The following is a 17,932-nucleotide window of genomic DNA, read 5'->3' on the forward strand; positions in this document are numbered from 1 at the left end:
TTTTTATTGTATTCTTTATTTTATTTTTTTATTTATTTTATTTTATATTTTACTTTATTATTTTATTTTATATTACTTAGTTTTATCTTATTTTTTCTCTTTTTATTTAGCTTTTTTATATTTTTTCATTTTATTTTATTTTATTTGTGTTTGTTTGTTTTTTTATTTCAGTATTTTATATTATTTTTTGCTTATATTTTTGTTTTGTTTATCGTTGCTACAAATTACATATTCATGCAAATAATTATTTTAAAATAATATATTATGCAAAAATGGCAAACATCATAAAAATATACTTATTTCATTTATCCTTAACATTTTCTGGTTACATACCACTTCTCAGTGATCATTTGTTAAGACATTTTTTTTTTTTTTTTTTTTTTTTTTTTTTAAATATTGTTTTATTTTATTTTTCTTCGGCTGATGTTTATTTTATTTCATTTTCTTTTTTTATTTATTTTTGTTTGTTTTTTTGTGATTTTAAGTTTTGCTAACAATAATAATCCTGGATCATGGGTTCGAAACTGTATGCCACAAATGTATGCCATCAACAATGTGTAAATTTCTTCCAAATGCATAAATGTAAATGTAAACACCCTTAGAGAGTAGTTGGAAACTGACTTAATACATCAAAATTGATTTTGGTTTTGTACAGCTGCCTTTTAATCATGTATTTTGTAGGTCAGATTGACTTACAAACATCTTAATTATAATAAAAATTTTGTATGCACATTTCACAACACATCAGAGTGTCAAAACACTTGCATGCACTTTGTGATTATAACTGAGTAAAAAGTCATATGCAACATAATATAAGCGTAATTTTCCCATTCATACATGAGTGAACACTCTCTCATGTTGTTTTCTCTCATGCAGACTCTGACAGCAATTTAGACACTGATTCTGATGATGATGATGATGATGGTAAAGATGAAGAGATGGACACAGATTTAGAAATCGACAGAATGCCACTCAAACTCACCAAATCCTCAACATCTGTGCTAGACTCCTCCCACAGCACTAGCCCCGCCCCTCTCAATCTGCAGGTTCCTAAAACACCTGCCACAACCACACCAGCCACTGTGACCAGCTATGGGAATTCAGCCAATGACAGCTCAGCTTTGTCGTCTTACAGTGTGGCCACACCACCAGGTATTGTAAACAATTGTTCTTATGGATATTAATAACCTGCAACCTATTTTCAAGATAATAAAAAAAATAAAAATAAAAAACAACAACAACAAAGACATAGTTAAAATCAACATCCTAATCTTCTTATGCGCTTTAAATGGGTTGGGTGAGTGGTCGATCAATATATCGCCAAGGCTGATATATTGGCCAATATTTGCCATTTTTTTATTATCCCATCAGCCAAAAAGAATATTTTTTTTGGCTGCAGTTGGACACAGGACTTTTATTTTGACAGCCTTTTTTAAAAATAGCAAAAATGCATGCATAACAATTGCTGAATTTAAATGTATATTTATTTTACATAATATTTACTGAAGTAAATAAGTTGAAAAAATTAAAAATATTCATTGTGTGCTGAATGTAAAATTAAAATCTATATTTAAAAAATGATTCCTAGTGTGCACAAACTTACCAGATGACTGTGTGCACTGTTGGTTACAGTGTTTACTTCCTTTTTATTAATGTTTTTATTCATTTCTTTTTTTGTGAAAAATACTATAATAGAATTACAGAATCAAGAAGTTTCCATCCAAATAAATGTCTTTTTATTTTACAGATTTTTTTGTCGTTAAAACATTTTTTTTTTCATATTTATTCATTTTCAAATTATATCATTATGTAAATACTATGTAAAATAAATATGCGTTTAATTTCAGCAATTATGCATGTTTTTTTTACTATCTTTAAATTAAATAATGTGATATCATATATTTATCGGCTTTATATCGGCCATAAAACATCCATATCGGTCGACCAGTATATTTCTACTAAAACAGCAAGTATATGTTTCTTGTGATTTATATATTTGCTTATCTGCCATCTTCCTAGGGAAAAGGAGAAGAGTCACAGATGAATGTGCACTGCGGAAACCTCTACAATATGGGTGAGTCTTGACTTTCCAGCCATTTCATGTTACATGGACCGTTATTTTCGTTTTATTAGTGATGTCAAACATTTGCATGCATTTTAATAATCCTTTTAGGGCCAGAACATACTCATTAAAAAAGTACAAAGCTGTCACTGGGGCGACACCCGAAGGTACAAGAGCTCAAAGGTTCATTTTTGTTCCTTATTTACCCCTATATGGTACACATTAGTACTTTCAAAGTACGTATTTTCACCTAAAGTGTGTACATATTAATACCTTTTGAAAGGATACTGCCCCAGTGATAGTATCACTGAACAGTATCACCAAATATTCTTCCAACTATGCATCTGTAAAGAGCCAATGCACTATAGTGCTGTTATTCTAAACTGTCTTCTACAGTTTGAAGTGAATCTTTGAGTAAAGTTCGTTCAGGACACTTTATCGCCTCCTTAAGTGCAGAGGTTTGTTATTGCATCAGTAATGGATTTGTAGGGCTGTGCAATTAATCGAAATTCAGTCTCGATTTCGATTTCGGCCTCCAACGATAATGAAAATACAGTAATCGAGATAAAACGATTATTGCACCCCTTTCCGCCCCCTTTCTAGCGGTGCTCTTTCGTTCCTCCATAATCAGTAAAATCATGTAACGAGACTTAAATTTATTTTTTTTGATTTAAGTTGATTAGATTGATTTATGTTTTTAAAAGCGTGAAAGAACTTGCGCTTCCTCGGGAAGATTACTGTGGATGCGCCCAGAGAAGGAACACAACACGGACACGGATGTAAAGTCATCTTTTAGCGCCTAAACGGTCAAATACACACAAAAATGTGTCAAAATGTGGTGCTTAGTGATTATTCACGTAAACCCTCGTCGGTTATGTAATAAATATATGTAAAGAGTTGAGAATGAAAATACTTGTGTAACAGTAAATTGGATCCGTGCAGCTCTTAAAGTGACAGTGGGCTATTTTCCTGCTGCGACTGTGTGCTTAATATTAAACAAACAACAAAAGACAAATTCAAAATCACACACTGCTCTTGAGAGAAGGACTTTTGTAGCTTTAATAAGAAACAAAGGATGTTTAATTCTTACGGTGAAGACTATGCTGTTTTATTTTACATTAGGTTATTCAATTTCTCTAGTAGGCCGTTAACTGAATACTTTAGACTTGCATTAAAAAAACTTAAAGCACAGTTTGTTTCATTTGTATATTTTTCATTCTTTTGTATTCTTTTGCTTTTTTATTACTGGCATTGTATTTAATACATTTTGATTATTTTCAATAATTTTGAGGACCTTTTTTGTTGTTGTTTTTTTAACTAATATTAGTTACTCTGGTATTTCGCTGGTCTCCAAAATGTAGATGTCATAACAACCTTATTTACAGAAAATATATATTTGATATACAGTATATCACTGTCTTTAAATAAATCTTTCATATAAAGTTTTGGTCATATGGCCCACTAATAATCATTTTAAATAATCGTGATTACAATATTGACCAAAATAATCATGATTATGATTTTTGTCATAATCGAGCATCCCTACAAGAATCCATATAATGTACATACAGCATGATTGAATAAATGGGAAATAGTGAGGAGTAGTGCTACTTTAACTTGCTGACAGATATGCTAAAAGTTACTCATAAAAAACACACAAAGAAGCCATTTAAGGGGCAATACATTTATAAATATAATCAGATTTATTTGGACTCATTTTTTAAGTTCCTTTAGCATATCAGTATTTATCTAGCACAAAAACAATGCGATTCTGAAATGGATTGACAACATTAGTTTACTTTATTTATGAAGCACATTTTAAAAACATTGAAAGTGAAAACTGGTGCTGTACAGGTAGTAAAAAAACAAATATTTTATATTATTAAATACTATTATTAATTATTAATAATATTTATAATATTAATATTGCATTTAATATTATCATTAATTATATTATTATGTGATAATATAATTAAATATTAAACATTAAATAATTAATTAATTAATTATTAATCATTAATTAATATTTGAATTGCTACATTTCTGCTAAAAGACACTAAAAGATATTCAATTAAAATGCACTTTTTAAGTAATATTATCAATTTGACTCCACTGACAATGGATGAGAGCAAGCTTGAACTAAATTGAGCTGGAGAATGATAGTTGTCTTTTGTAAAGCTGCTTTATAGTTGAAACAAATTAGTTTCATAACTGATGAATTTTGCAACATCGACACTGTTATTGAACTGAATTGAATCAACACAAAACTGACTTGAGCTGAATAACACTATTGTTTTTTTTTTTTAAATAGAGCTGCTTTTTAGTTCAATTAAGTTTGCTTCATATTCAGATGAACTTTGCACTATTATTTATCAAAACACCCTAATTTATTGAACTGAGTTGAAAACAGCGATGAACATCAGCGTTTAAAGGGTTAGTTCACCGCAAAATGAAAATTATGCTGTGTTTTACTCACCCCCGAAGCATCCTAGGTGTATATGACTTTCTTCTTTCAGACGAATCCAGTCGGAGTTATATTAAAAATTGTCTTTGATCTTTCAAGCTCTATCGTTGCACTCAGCGGGTGTTGCATTCCTTCGGTTCAAAAGACGTGAAATAAAAAGCACCCTTCCACAAAAAAAAGTGTCTCACACGGCTCCGGGGGCTGAACACAGCATAATTTTCATTTTGCGGTGAACTAACCCTTTAAAGCTGAAGTGTCTAAATGTAATAGAAAAAATAATGAATGGCTGGACAGACAAGTTTTTTAAGCCAGTCAGCTTGCAAATAGCTGACTTAGTCGTCTCATTTCTGCATGACTTCACCTTATGAGTCTTGAGCATGAAATGAAAACTCTTTCTGTTCTCAGATGGCAGAGAGAAACGCGCATCACAAACATGTCTGGGCGTTTGCGGGGAGAGGTGGTGTATTACGCTCCATGCGGCAGAAAGCTCAGACAGTATCCTGATGTCATCAAGGCAAGATGATCACTTAAAACATGAGTTGCTATTTAATGACCGATGCTGCTGCCATTCTGTTGATCTGATGTTCTCTCACCCCTCACAGTATCTGACCAGTAATGGGATAAGCAACATTACACGTGATCATTTTAGCTTCAGTGCTAAAATCAAGGTTGGTGACTTCTATGAAGCCAGAGATGGACCGCAGGTAATTTCTTTAGGTTTACTAGCCTCTGTGTAGGTTGAACGAATGTGATATTGTAACATTGTAGTGTATATCTGTGGTGTTAAAGTCTGTTTTAAAATATTAAAGTGATTATTTAATAATAATAATTATTATTATTATTATTATGCTGTTACAACTACTGGTACTACTACTACTAATAATAATAATAATATAATAATAAAAATATAATTTTTGTTTTACTAAAATTTATATTATTTATTTACTAAACAATGATGTTGTGCGGTGTTAGTGTGTTTTGATTAAATATTAAATTATATAATAAAATAACCCATTTAAGTAACAACAACAACAATAATAATAATAAGTAATACTTTTAGATATTATAATTATTATTATTATCAACTATTATTAATATTACTACTACTAGTTATTAATATTGATGAAATAATAATAATTATTATTATTATTATTTCATTATGTACAAAATATATATTTTATATACAAAATAAACCATTTAATCAATAATAATAATAATAATAATAATTTTAGATATTGTTATAATTTTACTCCATTTATTTTACTATTATTATTACTACTACTAATAATTTTATTGTTATTTTACTTTTTGTGAAAAATAATCATTTATTCTCTAAACACTGTTGTCTTCTTTAGGGGTTACAGTGGTGCTTACTGAAGGAGGAGGAAGTGGTTCCTCGTATTCTGGCAATGGAAGGTCGACGGGGTCGTCTCAAGAATCTTGACGCTCTGGGTAATCGTGCCACTGACTCCGCTCGCTCTCGCCGGAAAGCCAGAGCGCCTGACGAGGGTGAAGCCGATGCTCTCAGCACCTCTGAGGCCAAACTACTGCGCAGACTGGAGGCCCAGGGTACCGCTGACACAAACCAAGAATCAAATGCACACATTTTCTCTTTTAATTTAGCAAACATGTGAAACTTAAACCTTGCAAATTGAAATTAAGATTTTAGAATGTTTTAAAAGATTTAATTCACCCAAAATTAAAATTGTCTTTTTTTTTTTTTTTTTTTGAAGAATCTACACATAAGAAGTAGGGATGTAATTATTCACTCAATTCATACCGATTTCACAATACAATTTTCGCACTATTTTTCTAACAATATTTTCACATTTCTTTGTGAAACTGAAAGGTCACATAACAAAGCTAAACTGGAACTTTAAAACAAATCCCAAATCAAATAAATCTCTTCATATAAACAAACTAAGGCTTAGCCTGTGCTCTTTCCATTCAGTTAGAGGCAACCACTGCATTTTAATCATGATTCAAACAAAGATTCTGCGTACATGCAGCATGAGCAGTTTTTGATTTAATTTAGATTGTATAATTTCGATATTTAAAGCAAAAACAGAATGGTCTGACTTTAGGTTTGTAAAATGATACTACATAAAACATATCTGAACGAAACCAAAACAGCAGACGAGCTGAATGAGACGCAGATTCACTCTCTGACAGCAGGTGGCGCTTATGGAACAGCAGATACAGTGTTTCCTGGGTTACCGCTGTAAACAAAGCAGCGCTGCGCTTATGAACACTACTTTAATATGCATTGTTCAGAGGTAAGATGAAAAGAAAAGACCATATGGACTTTTCTGAAGACAGTCAGTTCCCCTCAGAGATACATTCATATAAACTCCCACCCCCAATTAAATTGCAGTTCGTTTAACATCTCAACCGACTTAAATTGTCACATATTTTAATCGATTTTCAACCGGCTCGGGGTGCATCGTTACATCCCTAATTCATTTGTTCGCTATACAATTTTTCTGTAGGTCTTAAAAAGTCTTAATTTGCTCTTTCACAAATTAAGAGGTCTTAAATCCGGAGCAGAAAGTCTTAAATTCGTAAAGTCATGGTGTTAAATGTTGCGTGCACTGCAAAAAGTATAATAAAAATAACTGAATAATTGAAAATAATTGAAAAATATAATTGAATATCTTTGTAAGTATTTTTATTTTGTTTTCCAATACAAATATCTAAACATCCTTAAATTTACTTGAAATTCAAAATGAAATTATGAAGTCTTGCTTTTTGACTAATAGAATAAAATTAAGAGAGTTTATGCTTGAAACAAGACCAAATATCGGTGAATTGGGAATGAACTTGTTTACCCTTTGAATCAAGTTGATTTTTCTGAGCCCAGATATTTGTCCTTTCTTTTTATTATAAATTAACTTCATTTTGAAACATTTCTCAGAAAACAAGACTTCTTATCATATGTAATTTTTGCATCTTGATTTAAGACATTTTTGACATTTGCACTGGAAAACAAGACAAAAATACTGAGGAAGAACATCACTTTTGTGCAGTGTGATCAGAAGGTACAGTAAAAGTTATTTCCATTTTCTAGTTAAGCTATTTAAAAAAAGTGCTGCTAATTCAAATCATTGTGTTTCTCCATAGACATTTGCATATTGTGTTCCCTTCAGTTTATTCTTTACATTTTCTTTAATTGGCCTTGAAAAGGTCTTAAAAAGTCTTAAATGTACCTTCTTAAGACGTGCAGAAACCCTGTCTATAGCTGGACTTGTATAGCATTGCTGTATATTAACTGAGCTCTAAAGCTCTTGTGTCTCTGGCAGAAATCGCGCGGCAGGCGGCTCAGATGAAGCTGAGGCGTAAGCTGGAGAAGCAGGCGCTGGCACAAGCGGCCAAAGAGGCCAGGAGACAGCAAGGTGAGCTGGAGCTTTATTTAGTTTCTAGTTTCTACTACACTTGATAAACCCACTCACCTTTTCCTATGGATTTTCAGCAATCATGGCAGCAGAAGAGCGGCGGAAACACAAGGAACAAATGAAGATTCTGAAACAGCAGGTCAGAAACATCCACGTTTTCTCATGATGTTTCCTGTCCACTTGTTGTTTGTGTTTGTGCATGCATTGTTGCTTTTGACACTTCAGATCAGCCTTTACCTTCAGGGGATGATGCATAAGATCCAGACCGCAGCTCATTCTCTCTCATTCCCGCTTCTTAAACAGGAGAAGTTCAAGAGAATCCAGCAGGTCCGTTTGGAGAAGGAACTCCGTGCTCGGCAGATTTTGGAGGTAAAAAGCTTATATACAGTGTAACATAATACAAATGTAAATTATCTACTACAAATAATAGTTTAATAAAAAAATAAATAATAATTTAAATGAAGAGGAAATTGATAGAAAAGCTGCCAGCTTTGTCATCAGTTTTAATAACTTTACTATTATTGTGAAGTGTGCGAATTTTTGGAGGTGCTTATAAATATATATAAATATTTAAAAAAATATATTTAAAAAAGGCTTATATAGAGTACAAATAAATACTTACATAAACAAATAAATACAAATATATATTTTCTGCATGCAAAACTAATATTTTAATTAAAAAATTATTTGAAATCGAGCAGAAAATGAAGGAAAAGCTGCCAGCTTTGTTTGGGAAATTTTACGGGTACTTTTTTATAAATATTTAAAAATATATTTTTAAGTTTAAGTTTATATGCAGTAAAATGAAATACTTGAAAATAGCATAAATCAGTGTAGTATAAATTTAAATTAATAATAGTAAATATAAATGTATTATTATTTTGAAATGTGAGAAATTTTGGAGGTACCTATATATAGATTTTTATAAAGATTATATATAGTAGGGGTGGGCGATATGACCAAAATCTTATATCACGATATGAGTAATTTTATTTCACGGTAACGATATATATTATTTTTGCCTTAAATAAGGTCATTATGATATCAAAAATGTTGATACCATATAAATTTTATAATTTTTGTCACCAGTGTCAATATCACAAAGAAACTAATATTAGCCTAAATAATAATAAAACAAAAATCTCACTGAAGACAAGTAAACAGTCAGTGATTCAAAAAGAATAAGAGACTAATTACTAGCAATAGGACAAAAAACTACAGTAGAACAGATAAATAAGGAATGCTAATTTATTGTATAAAGTAATTCAATGTATAAAAACACTGTGTAAATTAAATATATATTTCTTCTTATTAAAGCTGCAAAAGTGATTTAGTCAAGAGCAGTGAGAGGTTTTCTCTCTTTTGTTGTTTGATGAACATGAATGACAGACACTGCTGTCACTTTAAGAGCTGCCCGGATCCAGTGTTACACGTGTGTTTTCTTTCTCAGCTGTTTGCTAAATTACCGTGTTTACGAGGATACTTGCAAAGACGGGCATTTTGACACATATAAGTGTGTGTATTTAACTGTTCAAAGCCTATAAAGCGGCAAAAAAAAAAAAAACGAAATTGATCGGAAATTGATGGAAAAGCTGCCAGCTTTGTGAGGGAAATTTTACAGGTACTTATAAGCAGATATAAATATTTAAAAATATCTTTTTAATAAGGTTATATGGAGTAAACTTTAAAACTTTAATGTACTCATAATATAAATTAGTATAGTATAAATTTAAAATAATAGTAAATAGAAATTTGGAAATATGTAAATATGAAGTTTTGAAGGTATTTTTATACACATTTTTATGAAGCTTATATACAGTACAAATATATACTTGAAAATAGTATAAATATAATACAAATATAATTATATACATGAAACTAATAGTTTAATAAAAAAAATGAAATTGAGCAGAAATTGGTGAAAAAGCTGCCAGCTTTGTCATCAGTTTAATAACTTCACTATTATTTTGAATTGTGGGAAATCTTATAAATACTTAGGAATATATATACATTTTTACAAAGCTTATATACAGTACAATTAAATACATGAAAATAGTATAAATGCAATACGAATATAAATGATTTACATGCAAAATGAATTTAATTTAATTTTAATTTTAATGGATCGGAAAGTGCCAGCATTGTCATCGGTTCTGATGAATTCACTATTAATTTGAACTAGGAGAAACAGTATTAATAAAAATGAGGTGTGTCTGGCTCTGAACTTTTGACTGGTAATGTGTATAAAATATAAAGACACCCATGTCACAACAGAAATGACACAGTTCTGTCTCCAGTCAAAGACAGTCACACTGAAATGAAACATATATTCCTCTTTAAGCATCCATATTAATATTTAGCATGTAAGGACAAACAGGTAGCATTATGATCATATTTCGAATTGGCACAGTCACTTAATCAACCCTAACTGCTTTCAACACAACGACTAATTGCAATAATTTAAATGTGAATTTAATTTATTCTTTCAGAGTTTAAGGCACTTTTGTAGCGCTGCTTGTGTTTTCCCGTTTTAATTGACTGGAATAAAGATGACTGAAGCACATGCTTATAATATTAATCAGCCATTCCTTCCTAGAAGAGGTTTAACAGTCTACTTCAGAGAGTTTTTTTTTAATCTGTTATCTAGTAATGAATATGAATTTAGGCTGGTTGGTGACATTAAAATATTCCCTGATTATTTTTTTTGTATTGCATTTTAAATCTTCTTCTCTACAATGACTGTTTGGTTTGAATGATGTTTCCTCTGATTTCAATTGAACAATATATAAATATGGATTGTCTATCAAATATCATTAGAAGGCTGTTAAATATTGAGATATAAGTTTGCTTATTGCATCTTTAATTCATACTGTACTACGCATTTAAACATTTACTGGTCAAGTTAAATAACTTACGTCAAATATTTTATGTTATATTAATATATTAATTTATATAACTTCTGTCAAATATGTTTTTTTGTTTTCTCACAGGCTAAAAGAAAAAAGAGAGAAGAGGTTGCAAATGCTAAAATACTAGAAGCTGAAAAACGAATAAAGGTTTGTTGGGTTTTTTTTTAGCAATTGATGCATTTATTGATTTACTGAATTATTTACTGCGAGCAGTTTATCTCAATATCTGATTCACCGTCTCGCCTTACTACGTATTACATATATTTACTAAAAACAATGAACTCAATAAGAGTAAAGTTAGACATTAGGTTACATGGGACAAAAATACACCATGTGAGTGATTTGATTTGACAGAAAACAGAATGATTTAGGTGAAACCTTGGATGACACATTGTGTGTTTTATATGGTTAGAAACATTATAGGATGCAAAAAAAATGCCTTAATAAAAAAATTCAGAAACTGGACTAGTGCACATTTTTATAACCATTTGGATGTGTTTCTGTGAGAGATTGAGTCTGTGGCGATACTCCGTTTCTCACTCATGTGCCCCTCGATTATACACCTGTCAATCAAAACCCAGGCATTTCAATATACCGCGGAAATAAATGGAGAACATCCCTCCATCTGCATCTCTTTCTCTCTCCTATCTCAGTAATGTAAATAAGGGAATATTTGCATGTTTTAATTTATTTATATCTCCGTCTGAAGGAGAAGGAGCTGCGCAGACAGCAGGCCATCATCCTGAAGCACCAGGTATAAGCAGACGTCTTCAGATCTCCTTCACAAACAGTATTTCACTGAATAATGCTTTAAATCTCTGCTGCTTTTATTCTTTTATGTGATTACTTTAAAGGAATAGTTTAGCCAAAAATGAATTCTGTCATTATTATTGTAAGAATTTTCTCTTTTTTTGGCTCAGCTATTGCTCTAAATGTATTGTGGGTAATCAGTCTACTGGGGAGTTGCTCAGTAAGGTTGTATGCATTGATTTATTTACTTATTTTTGTTCTTGCCTTTGCCAACTCTCGCAGGAGTTGGAGAGACATAGACTAGATATGGTATGGGTATGTTTACTTTTCATCATCTAACACATTGTGAAATGCTTGTGATTCGGGTGTTTTGCTCCGTGTTGCACGTGCAACTGACTGCTTTGACTGCGCTTGCATTCCTCCTGCATGACGCCCCGCATCTGCTTTCATCTGCCTGCTGAAGGAGAGACAAATGAGCTCTTTTCTAAAACTCAGTGAGCTGCCTATGTAGGAAGTATTTTTAGGCATCATAAACACGGTCCTGAAAAGCATATTTCTTGTAAGATATCTTCTGGCCAAATTCAAAGACAACATCGCATTTATTGTTTACAGAGTAGGCAATCCCATAATGCATTGCTAGAAGAATGCATTGCAAAATCCATCAAAGATGGCAGACAAAAAGAGAGAAATTGTAGTATATTATAGGTAAATTATAAATGTAATTAATGCAGCATTGTTGTTTTAGTATTTGTATACTATTTTAGTATTTATTGATATTTATAATTGGCTGATATCTTGAATTTTTTTAATATTCTTTATATTTTAATTTTATATTTTAATATTTTTAGTAATTTTATGTGCATTTGTAATTTTTATAATTTTTTAATGTTATTTAATATTTCAGTGTTCATTTAATATTTTACTATTTATTATTTTAGTTTAATGGTTTTAATTAACACATAGCAAATTAGGGCGCCATCAGGACTTGTCATATGAAGGACTTGATTGTGATGTAGAGGGTTTCATTTCAGTTAGCGTGCTCCCTTAAAAGGCAGCTCACTGTTTTGGAACAGAGCCGTAATCTCTATATCTGTTAACAGACATCAGTTACAATATTTCCATCTTTCTTGGTGGAAACTGGATTGTGTGTGTTCACGCAGCTTCATATCATCAAGCCTTCAACTCAATATCTTGATAACATTCATTCTGATTCTAGCTTGTTTTTCATTTGCGTGGCCTCTAGTGTTTGTGATATTTAGGAACATCCAGCCCCTGAAGCGTACGTGTTGTTTTCCATTTGGATCAGTGTTTCATTTGTAAATGTTTTAAAGTCTGTTGTATCTTGTTTAAATATTGATACACTGTACTGAGGGCATTTGGAGATTTCTGTGGACTCGTTCATGTCTCTCTCCGTCTGTCCTGCACTAAAGACCTCAAGCTGCCTGTAGAAACGTAACACCTGGAATAACTCGCGCTTCATAAAGATGTTTAGGAAGTGGCGACTCCGCTGGTTAACAGATCTGTTGTAGTTCTGCAGACTCTCAGCTCTCAGCCTGCTGAAGCTTCACTAAATCTTCACGCTTCTGCCATGATTTCATTATTCAGTAAACAACACGCCTGTCACAATTGTGTTCTTTATTTTATTCTGTCTGTCTTTTGTTTGTTTCTCATTTACTTTCTTTCATTCTTTGTTCTGTTTCATTGTTTTAAGTTTCTCTTGATGTTTTGTGTTTGTTTTGTTTGATGTTTTGTTAACACATTTGTTGTGTTCTTTAGATCTTTTGCTCTTTCCTTATTTTATTGGTCTTTCTTTGTTTTTCCTATTTGTTCTGTCCTTTCTGTTTAATTTCTTTATTTTTCTTTCATTTGTTCTTTAATTTTTTTAATTGTTTTGTTTGTTCTTTTTCTTTTTTTCTTTTTTTCATGCTTTCATTATTTTTTGCCTTGTTTCATTGATTCTTTAATTTTTTAATGCTTTTGTTTTTCTTTTTCTTGTTTTGTTCACTCAGTTTTTCTTTAATTGTTTTTTTGATAATTTCTCTCTTTCTTTCTTTCTTTCTTTCTCTCTCTTTCTTTCTTTCTTTCTTTCTTTCTTTCTTTCTTTCTTCCTTCCTTCCTTCCTTCCTTCCTTCCTTAAAATTAAAGGAAAAAAATATTTTGCATTAAGAAACTGGAGCAGATTTGTAGGGCTATGAAAGTCATCAACTTTTATAATTTTGTCTGGACCGTAATAAGAATTTGTGTTGGTGAAAATATGTTTTAACAGTCATGAAAATTATATTACAATTAAAAAGAAAATCATAATGTTACTAAAACGCATGCTAAATCAGTGTTATTTTACTACTATTTATGTATATTTATTACTATTTTGAATTAGATTTTTATTTTTATATTTTCAGTTTTCATTTTAATTTTAGTTATTTTAAAAAGTTATTTTATTAGTTTGTTAATATTTCTATTTGGCTTTCATTTTTATTTTAGTTTTAGTAATTTTAGTACTTAAACTTATTTATTTCAGTTAGTTGCCTAAGCAACATTTCCAATTTTTAAGTTTTCATCCAATATTTATGCTAAATTGTATTTAATGTTTTATATACTGTATGTATGTATGTGTATATATATATATATATATATATATATATATATATATATACTTAAAACAACCCTTAGTCTCTTTTATTTCTGTTTTATTTTTTGTGTTCTTTAGACATTGTTCAAATTTAATTATTTTGTTTCCTTTATTCTTCTTCTTCTTTATTTGTTTTTGCTCACTTAGTTTTTTTTACTTACATTAGTTTATTTGTTTTATTTTATTGTTTCTCTGATGTCTGTGTGTTTGTTGTTGTAGGAGCGGGAGAGACGTCGGCAGCATGTGATGTTGATGAAGGCGATAGAGGCCAGGAAGAAAGCTGAGGTGTGTTATACAGCTCCTTTTATCATTTCATCATTCTCTTTTCCTCCTTTCATCTCTTATTCTCAGTCTCCTCATCTCTCTGTAGGAAGAAAGCTGAGGTATGTTATACAGCTCCTTTTATCGTTTCATCATTCTCTTTTCCTCCTTTCATCTCCTCTTATTCTCTCTCGCCTCATCTCTCCTTTAGTGTCTCTCTTCCCTCTGATCTTTCTTCCGCTCAATCATATAGACTGTGAATGAGTAGATCAGTCTTATTGGCACACAAGGTTTGTCAAATCTTCTTAAATGTTTCTGCAGGAGAAAGAGCGACTGAAACAGGAGAAACGAGATGAGAAACGACTGAACAAGGAGCGCAAACTGGAGCCCAGACGGCTGGAGCTGGAGATGGCCAAAGAGCTGAACAAACCCAATGAAGACATGTGTCTGTCTGACCACAAGGTGAATCACAGCAGCCACTGAATCCTTTTTTATACACAACCAAATATAAAGATTAAGTGCAGAATTTCTGCGCAATTAGTGGCACCAAACGAAGTCAATCGGACTAATGGTTTTCCTGTACACTACCTGCCAAAAGTTTTGAATAATTATTATTATAATTTTATGTTTGCTGAATTTATTTGCTCAAAAATAAAGTAAAAATTGTAAAATTGTGAAACATAATTACAATTTAAAATAACTGTTTTCTGTGTGAATATATGTTAAAATGTCACATGATCTTCAGAAATCATTCTAATATGCTGATTTGCTGCTCAAGAAACATTTATGATTATTATCAATGTTGAAAACAGTTGTGCTTCATATTTTTGTGGAAATTGTGATACCCTACTATTCAAGTTTTGTTTTTAAGCAGAAATTAGTACTTTCGCTCAGCAAGCATGTATTAAAGGGGTCATATGATGCAATTTCAAGTTTTCCTTTCTCTTTGGAGTGTTACAAGCTGATTGTGCATAGATAAGATCCCTGAAGTTGCAAAGACTAAAGTCTCAAAACCAAAGAGATATTCTTTATCAAAGTTAAGACTCTGCCACGCCCCCCTAAAATGGCTCGTTCTAACACGCCCCCACATATCTACCTCACTATGTGGAAATATTAGCATAATGCGCCCAAATGTGCACGCAAAGAAAGAAGGCGTGCTTTCAGTAACCGCAGTTAGTGTTGAAGCAGCATGTCAGGGAGACGCTGTGTGTTTCTAGGCGAAAGCAAAAGCACTTTATTTGGCCTTCCGAAAGTAGATGCATTTAGGAATCTTTAATAAAGCATGTCAACATATTCTGTTACACCAAATACACCAAATAAATATCTTTAAAAAAGCATCATATGACCCCTTTAAATTAATCAAAAGTGGCAGTAAAGACATTTATAATGTTACAAAAGATTTCTATTTTAAGCAGCAAAAACGTTTTCAACATTGATAATAATAAGGACCATTATAAATAATTTAGCATCAATAATAATTAATCAATTCAAATCAGATCAACTTCAATCAGCATATTAGAATGATTTCTGAAGGATATCACGAGTAATGATGCTGAAAATTCAGCTTTGCGTCTCATAAATAAATTACATTTTACAATATATTCACATAGAAAACAGTTATTTTAAATCGTAATAATATTTCACAATATTACAGTTTTTACTGTATTTTTCAATCCAATCAATGCAGCCTTGGTGAGCAGAAGAGACTTATTTTAAAAACATTTTAAAAATCTTAATTATTCCACTTTGCTTTTGACCGGTAGTGTATATGACAATCAGATATTCCAAAAATCCCCCTAGCAACTGCCTAGTAACATAAGAACCACCTAGATGTACTAGAAACCATCCAGAACACAATAGCAACCACATACATATACTAGGCACACAACCGTCCAGTAAACTGCTCTTCTGTGTCTCTCTCTCCATGTGCAGCCTCTGCCGGCGCTGTCAAGGATAGCGGGTCTGCTGTTGCCGGGAGGATGTTTCTCAGACTGTCTAATGGTCATGCAGTTCCTGCGCTGTTTTGGAAAGGTACTGGGGTTTGACCTCAGTGCTGACGTCCCGTCACTTGGCGTGCTGCAGGCAGGGCTGCTGAATGTGGGCGACAGCATGGGCTTCATCCAGGACCTGCTGGTGCGCATGCTGTCTGCTGCTGTTTGTGACCCAGGACTCCCTGCAGGACACAGGGTGAGACCAGAGCAATCACATGCGTAGATTTACAGAAACTGATCATTACTAACTGATCAGCTGTTAGTATTGTTATTATTATTAGTCACCTTTTTCAATCATTAATCACCAAGTTGTCAATAAACATGATTCTATCTCATATTATGTCAATTTATTTATTTATTTTCTCATTTGAATGTCATAAAATCAGCGCAGAGTCTGTCTGATCCTAGAGTATTCCCTCGTGGGCAGTTCCTGTTGCTCTTCTTTAAGCTCAGTATCTCCAATGGAGAACAAGAATTCAGTTCAGCCCCTCAGCAGATGCTCTGCACTAATCTCACATGCGTTCACAGTCTTAATAAAAAGCCATTTGCCCGCCTGAAGAAACTCCGAAATTAAACGATTTAACCATGCCTTTCAATTACCATGATTATTCAAATCTCTTTGAGCATTTTAACTCGTGGCCTTTGTCACACTGAGTTCCTCATTGGATCGCTCTGTTCTTTTGTTTGGATGTTTTGAACACTTCAGGCTAAGACGGCTCTGGGAGACCATGTGACTAACCTCGGCCTGAACCGGGACAATGTGTCCGAGGTGCTGCAGTTCTATATGGAAGCTCACTGTGGACAGACTGAACTAGAGCCTCTGGCTGAGAGCTTAAAGACCAAAGCCTTCCAGGCCCACACGCCATCTCAAAAAGCCTCCATACTGGCCTTCCTGGTCAATGAGCTGTCCTGCAGCAAGAGTGTGGTCAGGTGCGCTCATCTCACTTCATTAGCTCTGCATGCTTATGATGGAACTGGAGTGGAAAACTGATGCTGCACTAGAGAATGGACCAGGCAAAATGTCCATATAAGCTGTGCAATGGCAGAAAAAAATATATACTTTAAAGGGCACCGTTTATGCATTTTTTTTATTTGACCATTCCTTTAGTATATAGTATAGCTGTTTGTGCATGCAATTGATCTGCAAAGTTAAAAAGTCGATGCCAAAGGGAGTTCAACAGAAAACACTTACCTGAAACACCTCGTTTGTAAGTTCAAGTTCAATGTCATTTTATTTATATAGCACATTTACAACAGCCACTAGGCTGACCAAAGTGCTTACCAGAGGAACAAGATTAGAGGAGAATATAACATACATAAAAACAGGCCAGACAGCACAACATAGTTAAGAATGACCATATAGCAGGAGGACCAAAACAAAATTTTAAACTCAATTCAATATACAAGGGAAAACAAATAAAGTTTGTAGTCCTGCCATTATTTCAGTGACTTACATACATCATGCAACACATTT

At 32.3% G+C, this 17,932-nt stretch overlaps 1 protein-coding gene across 7 annotated transcripts in view; it reads left to right on the forward strand.

Annotated features, from left to right (window-relative positions):
- Positions 1-17,932, forward strand: part of LOC107675131 (bromodomain adjacent to zinc finger domain protein 2B-like) — a 98,628-nt gene that overhangs the window by 56,426 nt on the left and 24,270 nt on the right. For 5 of the 7 annotated variants that reach the window (XM_016469364.1, XM_016469360.1, XM_016469365.1 and 2 more), the window contains 15 exons: positions 877-1,152; positions 2,020-2,074; positions 4,932-5,040; positions 5,129-5,230; positions 5,882-6,095; positions 7,826-7,918; positions 7,996-8,057; positions 8,222-8,287; positions 10,909-10,974; positions 11,537-11,581; positions 11,860-11,886; positions 14,426-14,491; positions 14,789-14,929; positions 16,400-16,654; positions 17,165-17,388. In XM_016469364.1, coding sequence (XP_016324850.1) covers positions 877-1,152; positions 2,020-2,074; positions 4,932-5,040; positions 5,129-5,230; positions 5,882-6,095; positions 7,826-7,918; positions 7,996-8,057; positions 8,222-8,287; positions 10,909-10,974; positions 11,537-11,581; positions 11,860-11,886; positions 14,426-14,491; positions 14,789-14,929; positions 16,400-16,654; positions 17,165-17,388 — 1,801 coding nt within the window. The remainder of the gene's footprint in view (positions 1-876; positions 1,153-2,019; positions 2,075-4,931; positions 5,041-5,128; positions 5,231-5,881; positions 6,096-7,825; positions 7,919-7,995; positions 8,058-8,221; positions 8,288-10,908; positions 10,975-11,536; positions 11,582-11,859; positions 11,887-14,425; positions 14,492-14,788; positions 14,930-16,399; positions 16,655-17,164; positions 17,389-17,932) is intronic. The other 2 variants (XM_016469363.1, XM_016469366.1) reach the window with 1 other exon arrangement.

The sequence above is a fragment of the Sinocyclocheilus anshuiensis genome, unplaced genomic scaffold, assembly GCF_001515605.1.
Source record: "Sinocyclocheilus anshuiensis isolate Anshui unplaced genomic scaffold, SAMN03320099.WGS_v1.1 scaffold1005, whole genome shotgun sequence".
Lineage (NCBI taxonomy): Eukaryota > Metazoa > Chordata > Actinopteri > Cypriniformes > Cyprinidae > Sinocyclocheilus > Sinocyclocheilus anshuiensis.